We start from the raw sequence: 27,810 nt of genomic DNA, 5'->3' as shown, positions 1-27,810 counted from the left end.
ACTGCTGTTTTTGGAACATTGATATGTGCAAACTGGCTGGCAAGCTTTCCTACAAAACAAGTGACTACACTCCAAAACAAAACTAATTGGTTATGTGCAAAGTCACTTTTAAAAAAGGGAATGCCAGTAAGAGTGGCATGCAATTATCCTACCACAGAACACTCAAATATAAACAAGCCAAGCTTCTGAAAGACAATGCCATCTTTGTGGGTCTTTTTTTTCCATTCTTCCATGGGATGTGGGCGTCACTGGCTAGGCCGACATTTATTGCCCATCCCTATTTGTCCTCGAGGTGGTGAGCAGTCTTCTTCAACAGCTGCAGTCCATGTGGTGTAGGTACACCCACAGCGCTGTTGGGAAGGGAGTTCCAGCATTTTGACCCAGCGACAGTGAAGGAACAGCGATATATTTCCAAGTCGTTATGGTGAGGTTTGCAGGGGAACTTGCAAGTGGGGGTGTTCCCACGTATCTGCTGCCCTTGTCCTTTTAGGTGGTAGAGGTCGTGCATTTGGAAGGTGCTGAAGGAATACCATATAAAACATACCATATAGAATTGCAATTATATGGTGCACTTCGTAGCAAAATATTTACACCATGACTTCTTTTCTGAAGTGACTGTTAAAGGACCAGCACAAGATGTGTATCAAGCTAACTAACATGGATCAAAAACAAAAATTGCTGGGAAAACTCAGCAGGTCTGACAGCATATGTGGAGAGAAAGACAGAGTTAACATGTATGACTCATCTTCAGACGGCAAGCTTTCCTACAAAAGTAAGTGTATTCCAAAACAAAACTAATTGGTTATGTGCAAGTCACTTTTAAAAAAGGGAATGCCAGTAAGAGTAGGCATGTTATTATCCTACCACAGAACACTCTTCTTCAGTCATACGGACACGAAACATTAACTCTGTCTTTCTCTCCACAGACACTCTCAGATCTGCTGAGTTTTTCCAGTAATTTTTGAATTTGTTTCAGATTTCCAGATTGGTAAAAGTAGGGAAAATCCCAAAATAGTCTATAAGTATATCAATGGGAAGAGGATAACCAGGGAAGGAGTAGGGCCCATTAGGGAATCCAAGGGTGGAGCCAGAGGACATCAGTAGAGTGTTGAATGAATACTTCATATCCATCTTCACCCAAGAGAATGAGGATGAAGGTATGGAACTCGGGGAGAGAGACTGCGAGGTTCTTAAGCAAATTGATATAGGGAGTGACAAAGTATTGGAGGTGTTGGCAGGCTTAAAAGTGGACAAATCTCCAGGTCCAGATGATTTGTGTCCCAGGCTGCTGAGGGAGGCAAGGGAGGAGATCGCAGAGGCTCTGACCCAAATTTTTAATTCCTCTCTGGCCACGGGAGAGGTGCCAGAGGACTGGAGAACAGCTAATGTGGTTCCACTATTTAAGAAGGGTTGTAGAGATAAGCCAGGGAACTACAGACCAGTGAGTCTCAACTACTGGAGAAAATTCTGAAGGAGAGAATCTATCTCCACTTGGAGAGGCAAGGTTTGGTCAGGGATAGTCAACATGGCTTTGACTGAATTTTTTGAGGTGACCAGGTGTGTAGATGAGGGTAGTGCAGTTGATGAAGTTTATATGGATTTCAGTAAAGCCTTTGACAAGGTCCTACATGGGAGACTTATAAAGAAGGTAAATGCACATGGGATACAGGGTAATTTGATAAGGTGGATTCAAAATTGGTTTAGTTATAGGAGACAGAGGGTGACGACAGAAGGCTGCTTTAGTAACTGGAAGCCAGTATCCAATGGTGTACCACAGGGATCTGTGCTGCGTCCCCTATTATTCATCATTTATGTAAACGACATAGATGACTATGTGGGGGGTAGGATTAGTAAATTTGTGGATGACACAAAGATTGGCTAGGTGGTTAACAGCGAGGTTGAGTGTCTTGGGCTACAGGAAGATATAGACGGGATGGTCAAATGGGCAGATAAGTGGCAGATGGAATTTAATCCTGAAAAGTGAGAGGTGATACACTTTGGAAGGAGTAATTTGACAAGGAAGTATTCAAAGAATGGCATGACACGAGGAAGTTCTGAGGGACAAAGGGACCTTGGCGTGTGTGTCTATAGATCTCTGAAGGCGGAGGGGCATGTTAGTGGGGTGGTGAAAATGGCATATGGGACACTTGCCTTTATCAATCCAGGCATAGATTACAAAAGTAGGGAGGTCATGTTGGAATTGAAAAGAACCTTGGTGAGGCCACAGCAGGAGTACTGCGTGCAGTTCTGGTCGTCACATTATAGGAAGGATGTGATTGCACTGGAGGGGGTGCAGAGGAGATTCACCAGGATGTTGCCTGGGATGAAACATTTAAGTTACGAAGAGAGGTTGGGTAAATGAGGGTTGTTTTTGCTGGAGCAGAGAAGACTGAGAGGCGACCTGATCGAGGCGTACAAGATTATAAGGGGCATGGACAGGGTGGATAGGGAGCAGCTGTTCCCCTTGGTTGAAGGGTCAATAACGAGGGGACACAAGTTTAAGGTGAGGGGCAGCAGGTTTAGGGGGGATTTGAGGAAAAGCTTTTTTTACCCAGGGGGTGGTGACGGTCTGGAATGCGCTGCCTGCGAGGGTGTAGGAGGCAGGTTGCCTCACATCCTTTAAGAAGTACCTGGATGAGCACTTGGCACATCATAACATTCAAGGCTATGGACCAAGTGCTGGTAAATGGGATTAGGTAGGTAGGTCAGGTGTTTCTCACGTGTTGGTGCAGACTTGATGGGCCGAAGGGCCTCTTCTGCGCTGCGTGATTCTGTGATCCGCAGTATTTTGCTTTTAACAAATATGGATTTCTGCCTTTAATTTTCAATAGATGCACAACCACAAGCAAAGTTAAAAGGTTTGATCTTTTTCTGAACACCAACCTCACACTTCTCATCTAGCCTTTTTATAAATAATTTCAATGCCCCTATCTCACTTTCTTTCAGGAAGCCTTTAAGTATTTGCTTAAATTTAAACAAAGAACACATCCTGTTCCAAGTCTTATCCTTCCATAATCCTGAACTAGCACTCTTTCATACTACTTCTTCCAGGTTTATGGTCTCTCACTGTCAGACAGCTTGTATACTTCTGTTGCATTATATCACACCTAATCTGTTTAACGTTTGTAGAGGCTCAAGTCATCCAGTATTTCTCACGTTCAAAGGGTTCGACAATTTTTCAAAATACATCAGAAGCAACAGCAAGGTCCATCAGAAAAAAAGAATTGTCACCTAAGAGGATTGTCATCTTGCAGGTCATGGCTAAAAAATAGCAGAGTATTTTATATCAGTCTTCACTAAAGCGAAGGAAATTGGAGTGGTGAAAGCAAAGTTGATCGAGATTTAGAAGAATGACATTACAATGGGCAAAAGGAAAATTTCAGATAAGTTACCTCGGCTAGAGACCAAGCCCGAGCAGCCAAAGGCAAAAAAATTGCTGAAGCCCAGAACTTATTTTGCTAGGTTGAATTTGGTGTGAAGGACTGGAGTGGCCAAGCTTGTATTGTTATTTAGAAATGGAGACAGGATTCATCTCGGTCATTACAGATCAGTTAGGGAATGTCCTTAATAAAGATTGCCATGAACAGAAAATAGTTAGCAACAGCACTGATCTTAAACAGTGCAGATCGTGATTGACAAATCTCTCAATTTGTAAAGCTTACAGATGGGGTGGGGGTCAGCGGGGGGGAATGATGTCGTAAAGATGAGGAAAGCCTTCTGACAAGGTATGAAATGCAACCTTATTGCAGGAGACACCACAGTATATGGAGCTGGTGGGATGATAGCAAACTGGATTAAAAATTAGTTAGAATGGAGAAAACAAAGTGGCAGTAAAGGACAGTTTCTTTTCAAAGTGGTTAGAAGAATTGGATGGTGGTGTGTCTCAAGGTTTAATTCTTGGCCACTCTACTCAGTGTTTTTTCCAACAAATTGGACATTGGCCTAGTGGTGTTCAAATCTGCAGTCAACATGAAAATAGGGGAGTTAGTGCTTCAGAAGAACAAAAGGAAACTGCACAGAGATATTGGCAAATTGGGGAAATGGACTAAAAATGGTAGATGGAATTCAATATCAATAAATATGGTGCTCCAAGTGGTGGATGATAAAAATAAAGAACTATCATGTCAATAATACTTGAAAAGAAATCAAAACTGTGCATCAAAATTATTTTGTTGTTAAAATGTTCTTTTGCTGAACCACAAGATGGCTGCTACAGGTCACATGACCCATGACATTGGTTATCTGTTCTAGTAGCTTCCAGAGATGGCAAGAACAAAAAAAGAGTTTCACTCTCATCCTTGTGGAATCTCACATGCTACTGTATGGCCACATTATGTTCACAGAACACTAGATGACTAACTGACGAACTGACTTCCCCAAGCCAGGACAATAACAGACTTGGAAACTCGTTTTATCTGAAGATTACTCTTAAGGAAAACAATGGATTTTGGCCAGATGCACAGAAACTGATTGTGAGGCTGTAAATGACTCATTAATGGGCCATGTCACATGGCCCAATGCTTCTGGCCTTTTGGACTGTTCTGATGTTACATTTCAAGCCTCTCATCTCAATCTGTTGCCTTAACATCGACCAGAAGGAACTCCAGCAGAGCTCCCGGCTGATTAGTCAGCCACCATCTCTCAACTCCTCAAAGCCTCTTTGATTTTAAAAGTCTCTGATTATCGCCTGCCAAACAGTCTAAGCACAGAAAGCCCATTGTGCTGCATTGTCATTCATTTCAAGGAGTTTCGTGTTGCTGTTGCCAACCAGGAACTTAATTGGACTGAACTCAAAGGAAACATTCTTGACTTTGACTTTTTCTAGCCTTTTGAAATCACGTCAACTAGTATTACTCTGTGGTTCTTTTATTGTTGCTCATAGTTGTAAATCCTCCTCTTTTCTATCCACCCTTATTGTATACACACGTATACTATATATGACAATGCTTACGCGAGGGTCAGTGAGCGCGTGCATGTGAACGAACAAGCATGTGAACAGGTGAGTGAGAGCATACATTCCGCTGCCACCCCCACCCCGGGGTTTGAATGTGAATAAACTAACCTTCTGAGTTAATCATAACAAAAGTTTACTACAAGTTATTTTTAAATTGGAGCACACTAACTGAGGGTTTAGGGATACACTCCACAGACTACTTACAAAATAATTCAGAAACATCTCTGCTTACAGACAGAACAGGGAGAGAATGAAGAATTTGAGTTTGCTTCTCTCCTGTCTACAACAGAACCCTGGGTGGAAACAGACTTCTTGTTGCAGAACAGCAGAGAGCTTTGAGGGGAGAGGTTCTACATCATCTGCGTCAATATCCTGGATATCCCTACCACACACCATTGAGAACACATCAAAAGAACTGCAGGCCCACAACTACCTTCACAGGGTAACTGGGGAGGGGGCAAAAAATATGGTATCACCCACACCCCAAGAACAAAAACAAACCCAGCTGTATTACTGAATATGGCATTTTCCTCCCCGACTCATAAGAAATAGGAACAGGAGTGGACCATTCGGCCTCTCAAGCCTGCTCCGCCATTTAATAAGACAATGGCTGATCATCTTGTGTTTCAATTTCCACATTCCCATCTAACCCCAATAACCTTTGATTCCCTTGCCTAACAGGAATCTACCTCTGCCTTAAAAATATTCACTGACTCCACCTCCACCACTTTGAGACAGAGTTCCAAAGTCGCACAATCCTTGAGAAAAAAATTTCTCCTCAATTCTGTCCTAAAAGGACAACTCCTAATTTTAAAACAGTGCCCCCTCGTTCTGGACTCACCCACAAAAGGAAACATCTTTTTAATGTCTACCTTGTCAAGGCCGTTCAAGATTTTGTATACTTCAATCAAATCACACCTCACTCTAAACTCCAGTGGAAACAAGCCCAGTCTGTCCAACCTTTTCTAATAAGACAACCCACTGATTCCAAGTATCATTCCCGTAAACCTCCTCTGAACCGCCTCCAATGCATTTACATCCTTCATTAAATAAAGAAACCAAAACTTCGCACAGTATTCGAGGTGTGGTCTCACCAATGCCCTGTATAACTGAAGCATAACACCCTTACTTATACGTTCAATCCCTCTCGTAATGAAGGACAGCATTCCATTAACCTTCATAATTACTTGCCTAACTGTACCTGCATACTAACTTTTTGTGACTCATGATGGGAAAGCGGTGGCGTAGTGGTATTGTCATTGGACTAGTAATCCAGAGACTCAGGGTAATGCTCTGGGGACCCGAGTTTGAATCCTGCCTTGGCAGATGGTGGGATTCAATAAAAATCGGGAATTAAAAGTTTAATGATGACCATGAAACCACTGTCGACTGACATAAAAACCCAACTGGTTCACTAAGGAAATCTGTTGTGACTCCAGACTCTCAGCAATGTGGTTGACTCTTAAATGCCCGCTAAACAAGGGCAATTAGGGATGGGCAATAAATGCTGGGCTAGCCAGCAACACCCATGACCCATGAACAAATAAAAGTACTAGAACGCCTAGATCGCTCTGTACCTCAGAATTATTCAGCCGTTCTCCATCTAAGTACTTTTTTGTTCTCCCTGCCAAAGTGAACTTCACATTTTCCCATTTGTCAGAACTTTGCCCACTCACTCAGCCTATCTATATATCCATCTGCAACTTCAAGTCCTCTTCACAACATACTTTCCTACCTATCTTTGTGTCATCTGCAAATTGAGCTACCAATTTATATTCCCTTCATCCAAGTCATTGATGTAAATCGTAAAAAGTTGAGGCCCCAGCACAGAACCCTGTGGGGCTCCACTGGTCACATCCTGCAAATCAGAGAAAGACCCATTTATGCTTATTCTTTGCTTTCTGACAGCTAGCCAATCTTCTATCCATATCACTTCCCCATCAATCTGGCTGTCACCTGCTCAAAAGATTTACACCTTCTGAATTGATACTGAATGCCCATGTGTTAGGTTAATTTCATATAGGTGATCACCAATTATTGATGCAAAGTTAAAGGATCTACAGTTGATAGGTTAAAACTCTGTCGCCTTTCTTGAATATGGGTACTATATTTCTCAATGCTTCCCAGCGCTCACCAACTCCTTCAAAATGACAGTCTTTAGCAAACATCCTTCAGGCTTTCTAGTCACCCCTGGTATATTGTTCATTCACCTGATGAGAGATATTCATTTTCAATCTCTTGAATCTATTCACTACTTGGTAAATATTAAGTGCACACCTCCATTTGACGTTGGTCTGCATATTAACAGAATCCCTAGTAAAATCACCAAAGTTTGTTTCATTTATTCATGGAATGTGGGCATCACTGACAAGGCCAACATTTATTGCTCATCATTTTTCTCCTGTTCATCTTCATGTTCAACTCCATACAGATCCCTTCTTCGGCCATTAAGGAATTTCACAGTACACAGAAACCAAAAGGGTAACAATTAGAATTTTACTGGGCATATAAGAATAAGCTCGTTTAATGCACAAATTTAAATTAACTTCAGCTTCAGTGTAAATTTAGGTCCTGGAGTTTCCCATTTTCCTTCACTCATTACACCACCACGTGGCAGTTCACAGACAACTCTTCACAAAGAACTCCTCACATAGCAGCCAATCTATTGTCCCTCCCCAGTTGCCTTGTAAAGGTAGTTGTGGGCCTGCAGTCCTTGTGACGTGTTCTCAATGGTGTGCGGTAGGGATATCCAGGATATTGACTCAGATGATCTGGAACCTCTCCCCTCAAAGCTTTCTGCTGTTCCACAACAAGAAGTCTGTTTCAACACAGGGTTGTGCTATGGACAGGAGAGGGGCAAAGTCAACTTCTTTGTCACACTCCTATTGGTCAGCAAGACTTGTTTTTGGAAAATGGGTCCTAGAATGTGGTCCCACCACCTCTCTGTCACCAGGCTACCAAGCAGTGATATGACCTTCCAAAATACTCAATTAAAGGAAACATTATTCAAATCAGTAGATATTAAAGTGTGTATTCTGTGTCAAATCCATGCTAAGAATATTTGCATATTCCAATTTGAATATTCCAATGCAATTTTGCACGGTTATTTTTATTTCATTCTCTAACTGTGCAATGGAATCCAAGTATTAGAAAGTCTGGAAGAGTTATATACCACTTTTGGGCACACCAATGCCAGTGACTGGGCTAATTCATGTCATGATGGATCTTTACCTCTAACAAAGGCATTGCCTCTGTGATGATGGGATCTAGCCGTCGATCTGATCCATACTTAACAGAAGTTTTCTCCTCTTTAGTGTTATTGAGCCGCGGCCCCTGGATTTCCAAATCTTGCCGTCCTCTTACTGATAACCCATGAGGTGTTTTGCCTAAAACAAAGGGAAAATGATGCTTCAGGAAAGCAATTACGCCCATTATCAACATGGTGGTTGATGGTAATGGTTGACTCATTTCAACAACCTCAAGTAAACAAAAACATTTCTTTTATATGTAGAGAATTGTAGAATTATACAGTAGTGAAGGAGGCCATTCAGCCTTTTGTGCCTCAGTTCTATGAAACAGCTGTCCAATTAGTCCCTGCTGTTTCCCTGTAAGCTCTCCATCTGTGCTGTATCATTCTACTGGTACTATTAGCTGTACTGCCTCATTCTCCTGTGAAGCGAGTTTTTAAAGATGGTGCTCCCAGGAACTTTATATACTTAATATTGAACCTCTTCAAGGTTATGACAAAGCTGACTGCCTCTCATAACATTAGAAAATAGTTGACAGAGGAATGGAGTTCTGTGTCTGTGACTAGAGATCATTCCTGCCAAGCAGGATGAGAAATTACAGCTCAGAATGAAAAATATTGGTCTCAGTGTGGAACACATGTACAGGTTTTTGGGTCCCTAAGGATCATCACACTGTAGAAATTCTGAGAGAAGGGAACCAGATTGCTGCTACACAGAACGGATGATTTAATCAAAAATCAGCTTACCTGAACTGAAAGTCTTAGGTTGCAAACCAGCCATTATCTCATTGACTGGAAGGACAGGTTTGAGGGGTTAAATGACCGACTCCTGTATGTTTTTAAGCATGAATCTAAAAATCTGTTCCATCTTTAGAAATCCAAAGGATTTAGTTTAACATGTATACATAGCAAAACTAAATTAATTTGGATGAATTTAAATTAGACCTGAATTAGAGATTAGACAACGGTTCACGTTACTATTTAAGTTTTGTTCTGCCTTCATTCACTTAACTATTTTGCAGACACGTTAAAACCAATCTGAAAATTAATGGAGTTTCTTTTTAAAGTTATTGAGAAAAATGGTCTGAACATACGATCTGGTTAACAGCTGTAATAATTAATAGAAATACTATAAACTATAATGATAGATGCCTGCAATGATGCCCTTTTCATCCTGCACATTTTCCAAGCCTGATAGTAAAGGTGATCAAGAACATGGGATAAAGAGCAAGAGGAGTGGGACTAAATGGACAGCTTTTCAGATCCAGCACATATAAAATAGACCCAATAGCTTCCATCAGTGTTGCATGATGTGAAAGGTTCTTTAAAAGGTTGGCTGAAAAATCAAACTAAATACTCGTTGCTAAAATGCCACGTTATTAATGAAAATACAGCATTTATGGATGCATTTCAAGTCAGACCAGGGAGGCTAACAAAAAAGTTACATGTCGTACAAGAGCTAGGGGACACAGATTTCATGTTTTGGGCAAATTATGCATGGAGGATGTGAAGAATAACTTTTTTTTAAACGCAGTGAGTGGGAATGATCTGGAACTCACTGGCCATGAGGGTGTTGGAAGCAGAGACAATGATTTCAAAGGAAATTGGATGGATGCCGGAAGGAAATAAACTTGTAGGTTACAGGGACGGAGCAGGGAAGTAAGATTGACTGGATTGCTCTACAGGGCTCAATGGCTGAATGACTTGCTTCGGTGCCGTAATGATTCAATGACTCTTTAAATAGTTGGTCACCTGATCAGCAATTTGCAGCCACAATTGATAATTTGCTCAACTTCTGCAATCATCTTGAATTTGAAGAATGAACTACAGTGTGTTCTTCAGATAATACTGACGATGATTGGAGCAGTTGAGTTAAACAGCTCAACAATTACAAAAAGGGCATCTAACTTTTTATTTATTTTTTCATGGGATATGGGTGTCAATGGCAAGGCCAGCATTTGTTGCCCATCCCTAGTTGACCTTGAACTGAGTGGCTTGCCACACGATTTCAGAGGGCAGTTAAGAGTCAGCCACATTGCTGTGGGTCTAGAGTCACATAAAATGGCAGATTTCCTTCCTTATAAGGACATTAGTGAACCAGATGGGTTTTTTCCAACAAACAACAGTGGTTAAATGGGTCATCATTAATGAGGCTTGCTTTTCAATTCCAGATTATTAATTAAAATTTAAATCCACCAGCTGCTGTAGTGGGATTTGGACCCTTGACACCAGAACATTAGCTCAGACCTCTGAATTACTAGCCCAGCAAGATTACCATTAAGCCAGCGTCTCCCCACTACCATGCTTTCAAAGAGTTTCAGAACCCAGTGTCTAAAACATGCGTTCAGAGTCAGAGTGTGATGAATAGACAAGAGAGTGCCCCACAAATATAAAGCACTTCTTGACCAGCATATTCACCAATCCCACTCCAGTCACCACACCCACCCCTCTCCCAACTCCACAACTAACCTTCTGTCCAGCTTAGCCCATGGAAGTACTCCAGTTGATCTGAAGAGCTGGGTTGATAGTTGAGGCTATGGGGAACTGTTGGCTTGCTTCCAGATTTTACGGAGTAGAGGTTGCTAGCGTTGAGACAACTGCCTGCAAGAACCGGTCAAGGAGGGAAAAATGACAAAAACTAATCAACAATCTTTACAAGTGTAAAATAAACAAAGCGCTAAGAATAAACAATAGATCAGGCAGCATCCATGGAGGGGGAAAACAGGGCTAATGTTTCAGGTTAATTAACTAAAACATAATAAACATTGAACATAATAGGAAGGATTGCACTGGAGAGGGTGCAGAGGAGATTCACCAGGATGTTGCCTGGGCTGGAGCGTTTCAGCTATAAAGGGAGACTGGATAGGCTATGGTCATTTTCCTTGGAGCAGAGAAGGCTGAGGAGGGACCTGATAGAGGTATACAAAATTATGAGGGGCATAGATAGAAAGAAACTTTTCCCCTTTAGTGGAAGTGTCAATAACCAGGGAGCACAGATTTAAGGTAAGGGGCAGGAGGTTTAGAGGGGATTTGAGGGAAAGTTTTTTCACCCAGAGGGTGGCTGGAATCTGGAACACACTGCCTGAGGGGATGGTAGAGGCAGGAACCCTCACAACATTATTGTATTTAAACGAGCACTTGAAATGCCATAGCATACAGGGCTACAGGCCAAGTGCTTGAAAATGGGATTGGGATAGGTGCTTGATGGCCAGCACAAGTACGAAGGGTCAAAGAGCCTGTTTCTGTGCTGTACAATATGACCATCAGAAATAAGAGTAGGCCTTTTGAGCCTGATCCACCATTGAATGTGATATTGACTGATCTTCTATATCAACTCCATTTTCCTGTACTATCCACAAATTCCATTATCTAAAAATATTTCAATTGCTGACTTGAATGTATTGAACGACTGAGCATCCACAGCTCTCTGCGGTAGAGAATTCCAAAAGTTCACATCATTTGAGTGAAGGAATTTCCCATCTGATTCTCAAATGGGCAACCCCTTATTCTGAGACTGCGGCCCTACTTCTAGACTCCCCATGGCTAGGGGAAACAACACCCCCCAGCATATAGCCTGTCAAGTCCCCTAAGCATTTCATATGTTTCAATGAGACCACCTCTAATTCTTCTAAATTCCAGAGACTATTGGCCCAGTGCACTCAATCTCACCTCACAGAACAATCACCATGTCCCAGCAATCAGCCTAATGAACCCTTGTTACACCCAACTATGGCAAGTATATCCTTCCTTCAGTAAGGAGACCAAAACTGCCCACAGTACTCCTGGTGTGATCTCACCATATCCTATATAATTGCAATAAAACTCTCATACTCAAATCTCTTTTGTAATGTTACAATCATTAAAAACTGAAGGGTTAATTCTGTTCATCCCTCCACGGATGCTTCCTGATCTGAGCCTTTCCAGGTTTTATTTCAGATTTCCAATATCCATAATATCTTTCTTTATAAATGCAACATGTTTTCAAAACAAATCTTTTGATTTACCATTTTGTAGTTGCTTCTTTGAGTATTCCCTCATCAGACATATATCATAGAATCACAGAAAAGTTTATGTCATACAAAGAGGCCATTTGGCCCAACATGTCTGTGTCAGTGGTAACTGAGTCACCCAGCCTAATCCCATTTTCCAGCATTTGATCCACAGCCCTGCAGGTTACAACAGGTCAGGTGCATATCTTCTATCCTCCACATTTAACGGCAGCATACTAAGTAAATCTCCAAAAAGAAATCAAATTTAAGCAAAATAAATCTAAGAGGGAGCGTTTAAAACAGCTTGATTGCACATTTTAATCTTTAAAATATAAACTGCCATGCACAGTCAAAAACGTGCACAGGCGCAAAGGACCTCACTAGAAAAGATAACTGGACAAACAGATGTTCTCACCTGCTACCTGCATTCCAGGACTAGAGTCCATTCTATCATGTGTAGCAGCTGATTGCACAGTGCTAAGGTTATATACAACTCCAAGAATGTGCAGTTCTCCTGTCTGATGAGGAAGCAGTTTCAATCTTGCCTAAAGAAAAGGCATAAGTTACTTCCAAAAATATTCTTATAGTATCATCACATACATTGGAATCATTTTCAATGATTTGCATTAAATACAAAGAACATAATTCCAAGTTGAAGGAATAGTTAAAAACATGCCAGATTTGTTAAGCCCAATTTTTACTGGACATCTCAGTTTCCACTCGTCAGCACCAGGCCCACTGCTGTACAATGAATAAACTAACTAAAATTATTTTAAAACCAATGTTTTAAGGAGTAACAATTCTTTGTTTTATTGATATTGTAATGTTGTACAATTGCACAATTTGACAGCCAGTAATGGTGGTGACATTCTCATCCCAAGTCAGAAAGTCGAGCTCAAGATTCACTATAAGCCAAACCGAGGGAGTATTGCATGGAGGTACCATGTTTTGAATAAGGCATTAAAACCAAGGCAATTGGACTGTTCATCATCAGGGGCAGGGAATTTTCCAGGATCCAAGCCAAAATTCATTCCCGTCACCAAAAACAGATTAACCAGTGATTCATCTCACTGCTGCTTTTGGGACAGTGTGCTCGAACAGGCTGGCAAGCTTTCCTGCAAAACAAGTGACTATACTCTAAAAGTAACTAATTGGTTACGTGCAAAATCACTTCTAAAAAAAGAGAATGCCAATAAGAGTAGGCATGCTATTATTCTACCACAGGATGCTCAAATACAAACAAGCCAAACTTTTGAAAACCAAGGCCATTGGAATCCCTTTAGTTTTGTGCATCTTGAAGCAGCCGAATTAGGTGGCACCTGTTCTGGTGTATGCAGGTGAGCAAAGCAAGGACTATGAGCAAAACAAATGACACACAAAGCACAGGAACACAAACAGGCTTTCCTCCATTCTTCAAGCGTGGAGCCTCGAATCGGATACAGTACTCCGGTCAAGGCCTAACCAATGTTTTATAAAGGCTCATCTTAACTTTCTTGCTATTGTACTCCAGGCTCCTATTTATATTACTTCCTCAACTTGCCTTGCCAGCTTCAATGGTTTGTCCACGTATACCTCGAAGTCTTTGGTCCTGCATTTGCTTTAGAACTGTACTCGTTAGTTTATGTTACCTGTCCCCCATCTGTCTAGCAAAATGTATCACGTGTCAGCCCATTCCACTAGCCTTTTATTCATATATTCATTCATGGGTATCGCTGGCCGGGCCAGCATTTATTGCCCATCCCTAACTGCCCTTGAGAAGGCGGTGGTGTGCTGCCTTCTTGAATGGTTTCAGTTCATGTGCTGCACATACACACTCAGTGCTGTTAGGGAGGGAGTTCCAGGATTTTGATCTAGTGACAGTGAAGGAACGGTGATATATTTCCAATTCAGGGTGGTGTGTGGCTTGGAGGGGAATTTGCAGGTGGTGGTGTTCCCATGTGTCTGCTGCCCTTGTCCTTTTAGGTGGCAGCAGTCATGGGCTTGGAAGGTGCTGTTGAAGGAGGCTTGGTAAGTTCTTGCAGTGAATCTTGTAGATGGTACACACTGCTGCTACTGTGCATTGGTGGTGGAGGGCGTGAATATTTGTGGATGGGGTGCCAATCAAGCGGGTTGCTTTGTCCTGGATGGTGTCAAGCTTCATGAGGTGTTGTTGCAGCTGCACTCATCCAGGCAAGTGGTGAGTATTCCATCACATTCCAAACTTGTGCATTGTAGATGGTGGACAGGTTTTGGGGAGTCAGGTGGTGAGGTACTCAGTCAGAGGTCGACAACACAGAAAAAGGCCCTTCGGCCCATCGAGTCTGGGCCGGTCAAACAAGTACCTAACTATTCTAATACCATTTTACAACACTAGGCCCATAGCCTTGTATGCCATGGCATTGCAAGTGCACATCCAAATACTTAAATGTTATGAGGGTTTCTGCCTCTACCACCCTTTCAGGCAGTGAGTTCCAGATTCCCACCACCCTCTGGGTGAAACAATTCTTCCTCACATCCCCTCTGAACCTCCTGCTCCTCATCTTAAATCTATGACCCCTGGTTATTGATCACTCCACCAAGGGGAAAAGTTCCTTCCGGTCTACCTTATCTAGGCTCCTCATAATTCTATACACCTCAATCATGTCCTCCCTCATTCTCCTCTGCTCCAGGGAAAATAACCCCAGTCTATCCCATCTCTCCTCATAACTAAAACTCTCCAGCCCAGGCAACATCCTGGTAAATCTCCTCTGCACTCTCTCTAGTGCAATCACATCCTTCCTATTATGCAGATCCCAGAACTGCACGCAGTACTCCAGCTGTGGCCTAACCAGCATTTTATACAGTTTCAGCATAACCTCCCTGCTCTTATAATCTGTGCCTCGGCTAATAAAGGCAAGTATCCGGTATACCTTCTAAACCACCTTACCTGTCCCACTACCTTAAGGGACCAGTGGACATGCACACCAAGGTCCCTCTGATCCTCGGTATTTCCGTGCCATATTTGTCCTGCCCAAGTGCATCACCTCACACTTATCCGGATTAAATACCATTTGCCATGGATCAGCCCATCTGACCAGCCCGTCTATACCCTCCTGTAATCTAAGGTTATCTTCCTCACTATTTCGCACCCTACCAATTTTTGTGTCATCCGCGAACTTATTGATCAACCCTCCTACATTCAAGTCTAAATCCTTTATATATACCACAAACAGCAAGGGACCCAACTCATTGCTGGGTTCTAGCCTCTGACCTGTTCTTGCAGCTACAGTATTTATATGGCTACTCCAGTTCATTTCTGGTCAATGGTAACCCCCAGGATGTTGATTGTGTGGGGGATTCAGTGATGGTAATGCCATTGAATATTAAGGGGCAATGGTTAGATTCTCTCTTGTTGGACAAGGTCATTGCCTGGCACTTGTGTGGTGCCAATGTTACTTGCCACTTGTCAGTCCAAGCCTGGTTATTGTCCAGGTTTTGCTGGATTTGGCACTGGACATTGCACAATCATCAGTGAACATCCCCAATTCTGACTTAATGATGGAAGGTCATTGATGAAGCAGCTATGTCCTCTTGAAGTCTATCATTAGCCTCCTCACAGTTCTAAGCTTTGTGTCATCCACAAATTTGGAAATTGTGCTCTGTACACCCAAGTCTAAGTTATTAATATAATTCAAGAAAAGCTGTGGTCCTAATATTGACCCTGGGAGAACCATGCTAAATTCCTTTCTCCAGACGAAAAAACAATTGTTTACCACCACTGTTTCCTGTGATTCAGCCAGCTTTGTATCCATGCTGCCACTTTCCTTTTTATTCCATGACATGAACTTTTTTGACAAGGCTATTATGTGGCACTTTATCAAACCCCTTTGGAAGTCCACATATGTCACACAGCTGCATACTCTTTATCAAACCTCACGGTTACCTTGTCAAAAAACTCAAAGTTGGTTAAACATGGTTTGCCTTTAACAAACACATGCTGGCTTTCCTTAATTAATCCACATTTACATAAGATATGTGGCACTGAAATAGGCCTTTCGGCCCAACCAGTCCATGCTCCACTCGAGCTTCTTCCCATTTAAATCTATCAACGTAACCATCTAGTCCCTTCTCTCATATGCTTGTCTAGCTTCTCCTTAAATGCATCCATACTATTTGCCTCAATCAATTCCTATGGTACATTCCACCATTTGGGTAAAGGAGTTTTTTCTGCATACCTGTAAAGGAACATTTAGGAATATTTTTCCTGATATTACTGTAGGATACTTTAAAGCAGACTTATGTTTATGTGTGTGTATGTATGTGTTTGTGTGTGGGGCTAATTTAATTAAACTTCAAGGTTCGAATCATCAAAGGGGTTAAGTGTAAAAAAGACAGGCACTTGAAATGCTAACGGGCAAGCTAAGTGAGATGCAGGATGAATGAAATTTGCATTTTAAGGTAAGTGGAGAGATTGTTGGCTCTTCAAAGGGACATAAGGTGTTTACAACTGGCAAGGTAAATAAGACAAAGTTATTGTGTTTATTTTTCCCCAAAAGTGCTGACCATAATGACAACATGAAAGATTTTTATATTTTGGGAAAAGTAGATCCCAAAGATAGGTGGAAACAATGAGATTTACAGATCAAAAGGGAGAAATATATTTAAGGGTGAAAGGCTGTATGTGGTGCAGCCATGCGAGATCTTGACTGTGTGAAACAGACTTGTGAAGAAGCAGCCTCTAGCCACCTCAGAGCAATGCTTGAAAGTTCCAGAGTACAAGGCATTTTAGAAGCCATTGTACTGTGAGACGAAGAAACTGTGAAATACCTCCCTTACAGCAACAGTGGGTGCCTATGGTAATCTTGCTAGATGTTTTATAGCTTAATAACCTATTTTGGACTGTTGCCTGAAAGGAGCATGTAGTTAGGAGTCTAGTTAAGTATAAATCTTGCGGGAATTGTTATAAAACTAAATGCAACTGTCTAACGGAAATCTTGTGCTTAAGTTTTCTTTTGTTAAAAAATGTTTTAACTTAAGCTTTAAAATCTCTGAAGGTGGGAGTGGACTCGTTACTTCTGACTTCAGTGCACAAAGCTTCTCGTAATAAATGCAAATTGCAAAATCGAGAGATAGCGTGGCCATATTTCCCTCTGGGATTTGGTCAGCCTAGAAAATACCACCTGTCATATCATAATATACCCAAGTGGATTTCTTGTTAAGCATTTATATTGATGGCTTCTGGTTATGCTTTTCCTGCCAAGAGGAAACATTCTCTCTGTATCCACTCTATATTCTCAAGATCATCTCCTCTTTCAAGGTAGCCATTGTTCTATTACAGTCTGGCCTGCCAACATTTGACTCCAATTTACTCAGAACAGATCTGTTCTCAATTCAATGATTTTGGCCACCTCCAATTAAGTATCTTAGTCTAGATTTGCATTCCAATTAACTTTTGCAGGATAGCACCGTATGAAACACCTCTCCCACTCCAAACTATGGCTCTCCCTCCTGATTGAAAGTAGATGACAAATTGAATACTCAATAACCAGTTTGTGTCACATTCATGCACGCTCTGCTGAATACACTTTGAACACTTTAAAACTCATTTTAAACAAACTTGTAAATATTCAGGGGTACAAAGCCGCAGTTATTTTGTTTTCATGTTGAATGGTGAAGCAGCAGTCACTGAATGGACTATTGAAAGCACTAGTGAGCAGACCATATGAATGAATCATAATCATTTATTACATCAAACAAGCTTTCTGCTCATCGGGACTTCCAGTGAATCGTGATGCACTGATCAGCATGAAGTCAAAACGTAAGCTTTAAGTGAGCATTTGGAAATCCAGTTAAAGTTAAAAGTTCAAAACGCTTACAGTGAAGGGTGAACCAACTGCACAATGTCAAAGTGACCAAGATGATCCTGCGTTCAATCCTTGTGTTGAATTAGATGATCTCAGCTTTTGTAGCGACAGACATGTAACAATTGGCCTTGGTGCTCCACGGGATATTTTCGATGTGGTGGGGTGGGGGCGGGTGAGGGGGTGGAGTGTGCAGGACAGATGTTTAAATCTGTGTTCCCTCTATGGCGAAAGAGCTAGTGTAATAGACACAAGGACAGGACTGGCCTTCGTTGTATTGCTCATGACAGAACTATTAATACATAAAAAGGAGGAAAAATAGCCACTTAGACAAGCTACCAGGAAGCAAATGGAACACGTGCAGCTGTTTTTCATGTAGTTCATGTCCACTGAGCAGTGGGAAGAGGAAAACTCAGAAGAGAAAAAAAAAAATCACATTTTGCAAAATAAAGTGAATTGTTAGGTTCCAACATCTATTTCAGGTTAAATATTACACTCACCACTTTAGTCTCTTCACCATTTATTTGAAATTCACTTATTACCTCTGTGGCAATACTGAGGGATGCCTGTAATCATGAAAATCACAGATTTTATTTAATGCACAACGTATGTTTTCCATGATAGGTAGTTAGCGTCCTCCAAAATTAAATAATTCAAATAGCAAACGTGCTGCTGTTTAACCCAATACTGCAGGTGAAACCAGCTGTGTCTTTACTGCTCCAACATAAAAATTATGTAGAAAAGCACGTAAGTTGCATTGACGTCATTGCCCAAAGAAACAACAGCAAAAAGAAGTTGTGAAAATGACTGTCTATAATATTTATTTGCCAACTGCTGTTGGGTAAGTATCATTTAAATTAGAGTTGTAGAGAAGAAGGGCTACTGTAGATAGACAGAAATATAATGTATTAAAAAAGGAGGTAATTAGAAATGTCCTATGAAAAAAGAAATTACTTGCTTGGACCTAAAAGGACGACAGAAAAACAACTCCATCTTCGACAATCCAGGTAAAGATGAAAAAAAACACTCCCCCAAATACTGACAATTAATTTAAAATAATAGCTACATTAAATAACTTGAACGCATGTTAAAAATGTCAAACGGTATCCTGAAACAAACATTAAACAATGCGCCAATACAAAAACAGCAAATAGCATTTCATTGCTCACTGGCACTTCACACAAGACAGGGATGGTTATGTTGTTTTGGTCTGCATGTTCAGCTTGAAACTGTTTCATGCCCAGGATTAGAGGGCTAATATTCCTAAGTATTAAGAATGTGAAGAGATCATATTGAAACATTAAATTCTTGGAGGGCTTGACAGAGTACACGATGAGAGGCTGTCTCTGGCTGGGGAGTCTACTAATTGGGGGTCACATACTCATGATACAGGTTGTTAAGGGCTGAGATGAGGGGAAATCTCTCCACTAAAAGGGATGTGAAATTCCCCACCCCAGAGGGTTGAGCATATTTAAGACTAAGATTGGTAAGATTCTTTGGCACAAGGGGAAAATCAAGGAATAGGATGGGAAAGTGGAGTTGATATAGAAGATCAGCCATGATCTTATCGAATTGCGGAGCAGGCTCCAGGGGCTTCATGGCCGACTCCTGCTCCCATTTCTTATTTTCTCATGAATGCATGACAATTTCTTTGACCTAAAGCAGCTGTCACACCTGTCAGATACTGTACAAAGGTTTGGTTTTATACTTATAACAAGCTATCTTCTCTGTGACAAAAGGGTTGATTTCTCAGTAATAATTCATCTGTGCTTAGATATAGTTTTCCTTTTGCTTCATGCATTGGCGGGGGGGGCTGAAATTAAATGCTTCATGGGAAAAAGCTGAAAAAGTCCTTTTGCTCCTTAACATTTGTTCTCTTGGATTGTTGGTTATTGCCAACAACCTATGCAGGTGGGGAGGCGCTGTTAACAGTGTAGGAAGAATAAATCCAACGCAATGAACCTCAGGGAGGAACCCCAATCATTTATTTGCAGTTGAACTGTTTGGATCTCTGGTTGAATACCAAAGTAGACATTGTTTGCGGCCCAGTTTGCCTTTGCTCCAGACAGTCTTTGCGAGCTCCTTTAGGCTCAGATATAGAGACAACATTAAATGGAGAAATGGTGGATCTGTAACAGCATATCAAATCAAACCGCAACAGTAGGAACAGCACACTTCGATCCAAATGGCAAAAGACAAATTAAGGATCAACACCAGTAAGCTCTCTAGAGTGGAGAACATGTGGAATGGACTTCCACATAGGATAGTGGACCCCAATTAATCTAAACTGCAGCCAAGCCAGACTGTGAAGCATCCCAGAGGTGAAAGGCATATGGCACAAACACTGCGCCAGACACTTCAATGTGTAAACCATCGGGTAAGTAACTTAAAAACATATAAACAGATTTAAAAACCTTAGTGATATAGCCAGTGAGAATTAGCACATGATGAAAGCAGAAACTTATCAAGCTAATCCAACAGTTACAGAACCATTCCTGTACATCAATCATGAGCAAAAAGTTGGAAGTATTTGAGAAATGCTTTGTTACCTTTGGATGTGCCTCCTTTTCATTGCTGATTGACTCCTTTGTATCTCCCTCTAGACTTTTATTGAAGTCTCTAAAATTAAATTTCCACAACAACGAGAGATCTTTCAACAGCAAAGGGACCTTCAAAGGATTTTTGAATACTACTTCGACTGTGACTGGTTCTACAAACAACAGAAAGAAAAGCCCAGTAAGAGTGATGGTAAAGCACAGCACGATGGCAGATTACCAAAAAATACACTTGTGTAAGGTTATAGAAAACAGTGTATTGTATTCTACAGAAACCAATAAATTCTGTTGAGCATAAAAAGAAAGTAGAGTTTAAAACAAACTTTCCCATTACTGAAATTGTGGAACCACTATGAGCAGGGTGACCAGATTTTCAAAAGACAAAAGCAGGGCACACTGAAAAGCCTTGGAAAGCATGATAATGATTGACATATTGGGTGACTAATGGCAGGAGTCTGGGGAAGGGCAGTTGAAGTTAGGTGGTGACATTTTCCGGAATATGCCCAGCCAGAGTTGGGAATCCTATTCCTTAGATCTTGAGTCACTGAGAAGTGCCCAACCAATTTAATTTTAACCCAATCGCTCTTCAAGCTTTCAAGAAACTATTTCAATACTATTTCAATGTGCTGCAATTTTACATATTGCTACTCTACTTCTGCAGAAACAATGTATAGTGAAAGTACAGTAATTATGAACGAGTAATTCAGAATAGCATCTTCAGCAATCTAGTCCATTAGTTACAATTAACATGTGAGCAGATTGTTAGCATGCAGCAGGAGGACTGCATTTACAAGCATTTATCAACTATCCTTGAATATCATTTCCACAAATATATCCGTGCGTACCTAATTTTAAATATTAGATACTTAGGTTACAATTTATACCCCGGGTCTGCCTTTACTGATGATTTGCCTAATCAATCAAATAGTTCTGAATTTTGATAGAAGATTAATCGTGCAATTGAGTTGTCTGCTATGAACATGCTGCTCGAGCCAACCGGGCCAGTGTGACAGGATTATCCTAACCTGCAAGTGACTGACAGCTCCTCACAGCCACACAGGTGACACCAAGGGAACTTCTGGAGCAGGAGAATCTGGTCGGAATTGCCTGGGCAGGTATTAGGTGTCGGAAGGAAAATGGAGTTGAGGCCACAATCAGATCAGCCATGATGTTACTGAATGGCGGAGCAGGCTCAAGGGGGCAAAGGCCTACCCCTGCTCCTAATTCGTATGTTCATATATAAATGGAACATGAAGGGTGTGTTAAAGTGGAGGGCCTCAGTGGAGCAATTTGGAGAAAACTGTCGGGACATTGGACGCTCAGCAAAAACCCAGACTGTCCAGGCCAAAACAGGACCTCTGGTCACCCTAACTTTGAGGAACATTACTAAGCTATCAATACTGTGTGAACTGGGAGGCCTTTGCCCAGACAGCCTCTAGTGCAAAGACTGGGTATGCCCCAAAAGCATTGCTCCACTTCCACAGCCAAAACTGATCCTGCTCCTTCAATATATACAACTTAGTCTGCTTTTCATTTGTAACGGGTAACTTAAATGCAAATTGCACGAGAGGAAAAAAGTACTTGGAGCAAAAAGGAATGGTAACATGACTTAACTACAAGTGAAAAGTTGCTCAAAAGCCGATGATTTGACTTATTAACAAACTTATGATCATTTTCTTAGGAAACTGAATCTTATGGGTTTATGAGAGTAGACTTGGAGTAATTCATTGTTTGAATCGGTCAGAAGTGTATAGCAGTTAAAGGTGCACTCCAATGAAGGGTCAATAATCGACAGTTGAAAATCTAACCCCAGTAACTGCAAGTTTTTAATCCCCTCGAAAGTCCAGACATTCTACAACTTTAAACTGTCCTCCCAAAAGTGGTCATAACCACAGGGGAAGGAGAATGTACTCATGCATTTTAACAAGAATGAAAAACATGCATTTACATAGTGACTTCTATGACCTCAGGTGTTCCAAAATGCTTTACAACTAACGAAGTGCTTTTGAAGTGTAAGCGTTGTTGTAATATAGAAAACATGGCAGGCAATCTGCACACAGCAAGCTCCTACAAGCAGCAATGAAATAAACAAAATAATTCATTTTTAGTCATGTTGTTTGAGAGATAAATGCGGGCCAGGACACTGGGAGTATTCCCCTGCTCTCCTTCAAATATCGTCATGGGACCTTTGCCATCGACCCAAGACGACAGGGCCTCTAGTTCATCGGAAAAGGGTTCAAGATTTTTGCAATAGGGTTTAATACAAGATCCTCCAGCTGAGAAATTTTAAATCTTGCTTTACTTGGTCAAGAATTTACATTCAGTGCATAAGCATCCTTACAGGAGAATTTATTCTGACTGATTTACCTTCTACTACGGCCACAGGAAATCGCAAGTTGTCAGTCTGGCTGTTTAGACAGTACTGAGTTGGCTGAAAATTTAGTGGTACAGCTCCTTTATTCACCACAGCTGCTACCTGCTCCTCAAGCTCTTTCCATTGCTGTGAGGCTTCACGTTCATATTCCTGGTCCAAACTGACGTGGGTGGCTGCTTGCTTTTCTCCTAACAGGAGTAAGAAAGAGTATTTAACAAACACAATTAATTAACAGGGCTCTTTTGTGGTGTCGTCCCTTGTAAATCCGCAGCTGGGATAAAAGAAACGACAAACTGAAAAGGTAAAATCCCTATGAAACATGCCCGTCATCAGGTTTGTTCTGCCTGTAAACTAAAAATATGTGGCATGGCATGGTTCAATTTTGTCTGGCATTGCATCTCCCAGTCAAAATAGCAAGAGAGTTTGTAACTGGCCAAAAAAATCTCTCCCTCCATTCAAACACTAGAATTCAGTGAAAATGGTACAAGCAAAACAGATTTGGAAGATTTACAGCAGTATGGCGGTGGCTGTTGAGTTTAGCCATCAAATTACAGGAAGTAGTTTTATTATCGAACAAAGAAGCTGATTAAATGTACGTAGGTCACTGATTCTGCTGAACTCCTTTTACAAGGGTTCACTTCACAGCTGCCCATAATTTTTTTTTCATACATCTTACGTAGATCTGGATTTTGAGACAAACAATATAGTGTAGCAAAAAGGTCTTACTACAGTTTGCGCCCCAATAATAGATCGGCTCAGACCTATCCCAAATAATTGCACTCGATAGTCCAATAACAAGTGGAGTGAAAACATTAAGCAGGCACAACTTGTCAATGAAATGCATGATATTTCAACACTTTCCTACTCTCCTCTGTACAGAGTTTTGTGACATATCAGGAATTAGCAATAAAAATACAAGATGTGATTTGGGGCAAAATATGCTGAAGACAGTACTGATACTTCTGCAATCTAAGAATCTGGATTTCTTAGTACCTTGTCAAAAAAATCACAACCCCAGTCACTCAAGTTGATTTCCAGCCCTAAGTTGGAAATGGGAGTTAAACTTAAAACTTTGGTTATTAAATCTGTTATATTACTGGACCATTAAATCAGAGGACTGGGCTATTAATACAGGGCATTCAAGTTCAAATCAGAGTGATCATTTTTGAATTTGAATTCAATTTTGTTTTAAAGCATAATAAAAAGCTGTTTACCACCAATAGTGACCACAAAGCTACTGAGTTGTTGTTAAAACATCATCTGCTTCACAAATAGTCTTTAGGGAAAGAAACCTGCTGTCCTTATCTGGTCTGGCAAAAATATGACCCCAGCCCCACACCAGAGTGGCTGCCTCTTTACAGTCCCTGGCTTGGCCTAGCCAATCAGTTATATAAAATCAGGGCAACAAGTTAGGCAATAAACAACCTTGCCCGTGCCCCACACATTCCAATACTGCATTAAAGAAAATCCGGCTTATATCTCTTATCTATATTTAAAAGAATAAACTTAAACAAACTAACCTTCAGAAGGTCGTCTGTCATGTCCAAAAAATACCCGCGTTGCTGAGCTGTTGATGCAGGGTAGTGGAAGCTGGGGTAAAGGTCCATCAGGTGAGAGCTGATTTACACTCTGAAGCAGAAAGAGAAGTTAATACAGTTTGATGAAAATCCATTAAAAGAAACCAAAATTAATGAAACAAGCCAGGGGCAGCAAAGAGGCAGCCACTCTGGTGTGGGGCTGGGGTCATATTTTTGTCAGACCACATGAGGACAGCAGGTTTCTTTCCCTAAAGACTGTTTGTGAATCAGATGTTGTTTTAACAACAATTCAGTAGCTTTGTGGTCATGATTGGTGGTAACAGCGATAATGTTCAGCTATTCTTTCACTTCCTCTCCTTCACCTACACTTTAGTTCTATTTTTATACCATTAACTTTCATTCTTCACGTTACTCAATTTACAACAGTGACTATCTTTCCACAAGTGCTCCACTGGCTGTGAAGTGCTTTAGAATGTCCTGAGGTCATGAACAGTGCTATATAAAAGCAAGTTTTTCCTTTCATCTTTACTTCAAGCAACTCTTCTTACAAGTTAAAAGCCTTGGAGCTGGTACAAAGGCTAGCCACATTGATTGCTGTGTTGTTCTATGTATGATGAAAGGTTGAGTAGAATGGGTCTATATTCTCTGGGATTTAAAAGGATGAGAGGTGATCTCATTGAAACATAAGATTGAGGGGGCTGGACAGGTTGAACGCTGGGAGGTTGTTTCCTGGAGAGTCTTGAACTAGCCAGCACAGCCTCAGGCTTTGGGGTCAATCACTTAAGACTAAGATAAGGAGGGAATGTCTTCCCTCCAAAAACTGTGGATGCTCAATATATTCAAGACTGAGATAGATTTTTGAACTCTGGAGAATCAAGTAATATGGGGATCAGGTTCAAAAGGGGGAATGAAGGTCGGGGATCAGCCATGATCTTACTGAATGGTGAAGTAGGCTCGACAGTCTGTATGGGTTACACTACTTCTATTTCTTACATTGTTGCATGTTCTTAGGAAATGAAAATATCTATACTACTGCAAAAGACATGTTCTGAGATTAAAGTTGTATTTTGGAACACAGACTGTATCTTTAATTTGGTTCAAAACTTACCATAATTTCACAAAACTCAGATCCAGCTTTAAGTCATCTCCTTAATTATATGAAGCTTTAGTAATGCTTACTAGATAATGATTCAATGTGGATATATATTTGATATTCATTTAAAACTTTGACAGAGACACAGCATTTTTCAAAGTGAAATGACCTCTATTTCCTAACAAGTTAGGAATTTCCCTCACCATAATTTAAATGAATGAAACCCATTGAAGTAGTGCATTGTCTTCACTGCGCAAAAGAAAAAGAATGAATTGTATTTACATAGCATCTTTCACACCTCAGGGAATCCCAAAGTGCTTTTCAGTCAGTGAAGTATTTCTGCAGTGTCATCACTGTTGGAACGTAGGAAACAGCAGCAAATTTGCACACAAGCTCCCACAAACAACAGGATGATGACTAGATCATAAGATCATAGCAATTAGAAGGAGTAGACCATTCAACCTATGGAGCTTTCTCCACCATTCAATAAGATCATGGTTGATCAGACTGTGGCCTCAAATCCACATTCCTTCCTGTCCCCCATAACACTCAACTCCCTATAGATAAAAGCAAAATACTGCGGATGCTGGAAATCAGAAATAAAAACAGAAATTACTGCAAAAACTCAGGTGTGACAGCATCTGTGGAGAGAGAAACAGAGCTAACATTGAGTCTGTATGAATCTTCTTCAGAGCTAAAAGCTTAACTCCCTTGTTGGTCAAAACTCTAACTCAGCCTCAAATAAATTCAATGACCCAACCTCCCGTCCTCTATGGAAGAAAATTTCAAAGTGTAACGACTCAAAAAATAAATTCCTCAGCTCCATCTTAAGTGGGAGACCCCTTATTTTTAAATTGTGCCCTCTAGCTCTAGATTCCAACACAACAGGAAACAACCTCTCAGCATCTAGCCTGTCAAGTCCCCTCAGGATCTTGTATGTTTCAATAAGGTACCTTTCATTCTACTGAACTTCTATGGGTATAGGCCTAACCTGCTCAACCTTTCCTCCTCTGACAACCCCTTCATCCCAGGAATCAGCCAAGTGAACCTTCTCTGAACTGCATCTAATGCAGGTATAGCCCTCCTGAAAGGAGACCAAAACTGTACACAGTACTCCAGCTGCGGTCTTGCTTATGCCCTGTACAGCTGCAGCACGACTTACCTATTTTTATATTCCAACACCTTCTCAATAAAGTTCAACATTCCATTTGCCTTTCTAAGTACGTGCTGTACCTGCATGCTAACAGGATAAAGGCAGGGCAATGGCACTAGGCCGTAATGCTCATTTGTTGCAGACACAATGGACTGAACGGCCTCCTTCTGAGCCATTAAAATTTTAAGCTTCTGAACTTTTGTGATTCATTTACAAGGGCACCCACATCCCTCTGTCCTGCAGCATTCTGCAGTCTCTATTTAAATATTCTGCTGCTCTATTCTTCCTGCTAAACTAGACAACCTTGCAATTCCCAGATTATATTCCACCTGCCAATTTTTAAGTCCACTTAACCTACCTATATTCCTTAGCAGACTTTTTCAATCCTCTTCAAATTGCTTTGCTACAGTTGTATCAGCAGCAAATTTGGCCACAACAGTTGGTCCATTCATCCAAGTCATTTATATAGATCGTAAATAGTTGACACCCCAGCACTGATGCCTGTGGCACTCCACTGGTTTGCCAACCCGAAAATGATCCCTTTATTCTCATCTGTTTTCCGATAGTTAGCCAATCCTCTATCCATGCCAATATATCACCCCCAACATCATGAGCTCTTCTGTCGTAATCTTTTATGTGGCGTCTTAATTGAATGTCTTTTGTAAATCCACTACATCTACTGGTTCCCCTTTATCCACCCTGCTTGTTACATCTCCAAGAGCTCTAATAAACTGTCAAAGACCATTTCCCTTTCACAAAACCATGTTGACTCTGTCTGATTGTATTATGATTTTCTAAGTGTCCTGCTACTATGTCTAATAACGGATTCGAGAATTTTCCCAATGACAGATGTTAGGCCAACTGACCTATCGTTTCCTGTTTTGTCTCCCTCCTTTCTTGAAGAGTGTTACATTTGCAGTTTTCTGATCTGCTGGGCCCTTTCCAGAATCTAGGGAATTTTGGAATATTACAACCAATGTATCCACCGCAGCCACTTCCTTTAAGACCCAAAGCTGCAGGCCATCAGGTCCAAGAGACTTGATAACCTTTAGTGCCATTAGTATTCCTAGGGCTTTTTCTCTAGCTAT

General features: G+C 41.0%; 1 protein-coding gene across 3 annotated transcripts in view; it reads right to left on the bottom strand.

Moving 5' to 3' along the window:
- Positions 1-27,810, bottom strand: part of trappc8 (trafficking protein particle complex subunit 8) — a 151,347-nt gene that overhangs the window by 34,373 nt on the left and 89,164 nt on the right. For all 3 annotated transcript variants that reach the window (XM_041190147.1, XM_041190148.1, XM_041190149.1), the window contains 7 exons: positions 24,459-24,567; positions 22,932-23,126; positions 20,559-20,719; positions 18,510-18,575; positions 12,606-12,735; positions 10,671-10,802; positions 8,186-8,340 (listed from right to left, as the gene is read on the bottom strand). In XM_041190147.1, coding sequence (XP_041046081.1) covers positions 8,186-8,340; positions 10,671-10,802; positions 12,606-12,735; positions 18,510-18,575; positions 20,559-20,719; positions 22,932-23,126; positions 24,459-24,567 — 948 coding nt within the window. The remainder of the gene's footprint in view (positions 1-8,185; positions 8,341-10,670; positions 10,803-12,605; positions 12,736-18,509; positions 18,576-20,558; positions 20,720-22,931; positions 23,127-24,458; positions 24,568-27,810) is intronic.

The sequence above is a fragment of the Carcharodon carcharias genome, chromosome 6 (assembly GCF_017639515.1).
Source record: "Carcharodon carcharias isolate sCarCar2 chromosome 6, sCarCar2.pri, whole genome shotgun sequence".
NCBI lineage: Eukaryota > Metazoa > Chordata > Chondrichthyes > Lamniformes > Lamnidae > Carcharodon > Carcharodon carcharias.
This window is presented reverse-complemented; position numbering and strand designations above follow the sequence as displayed.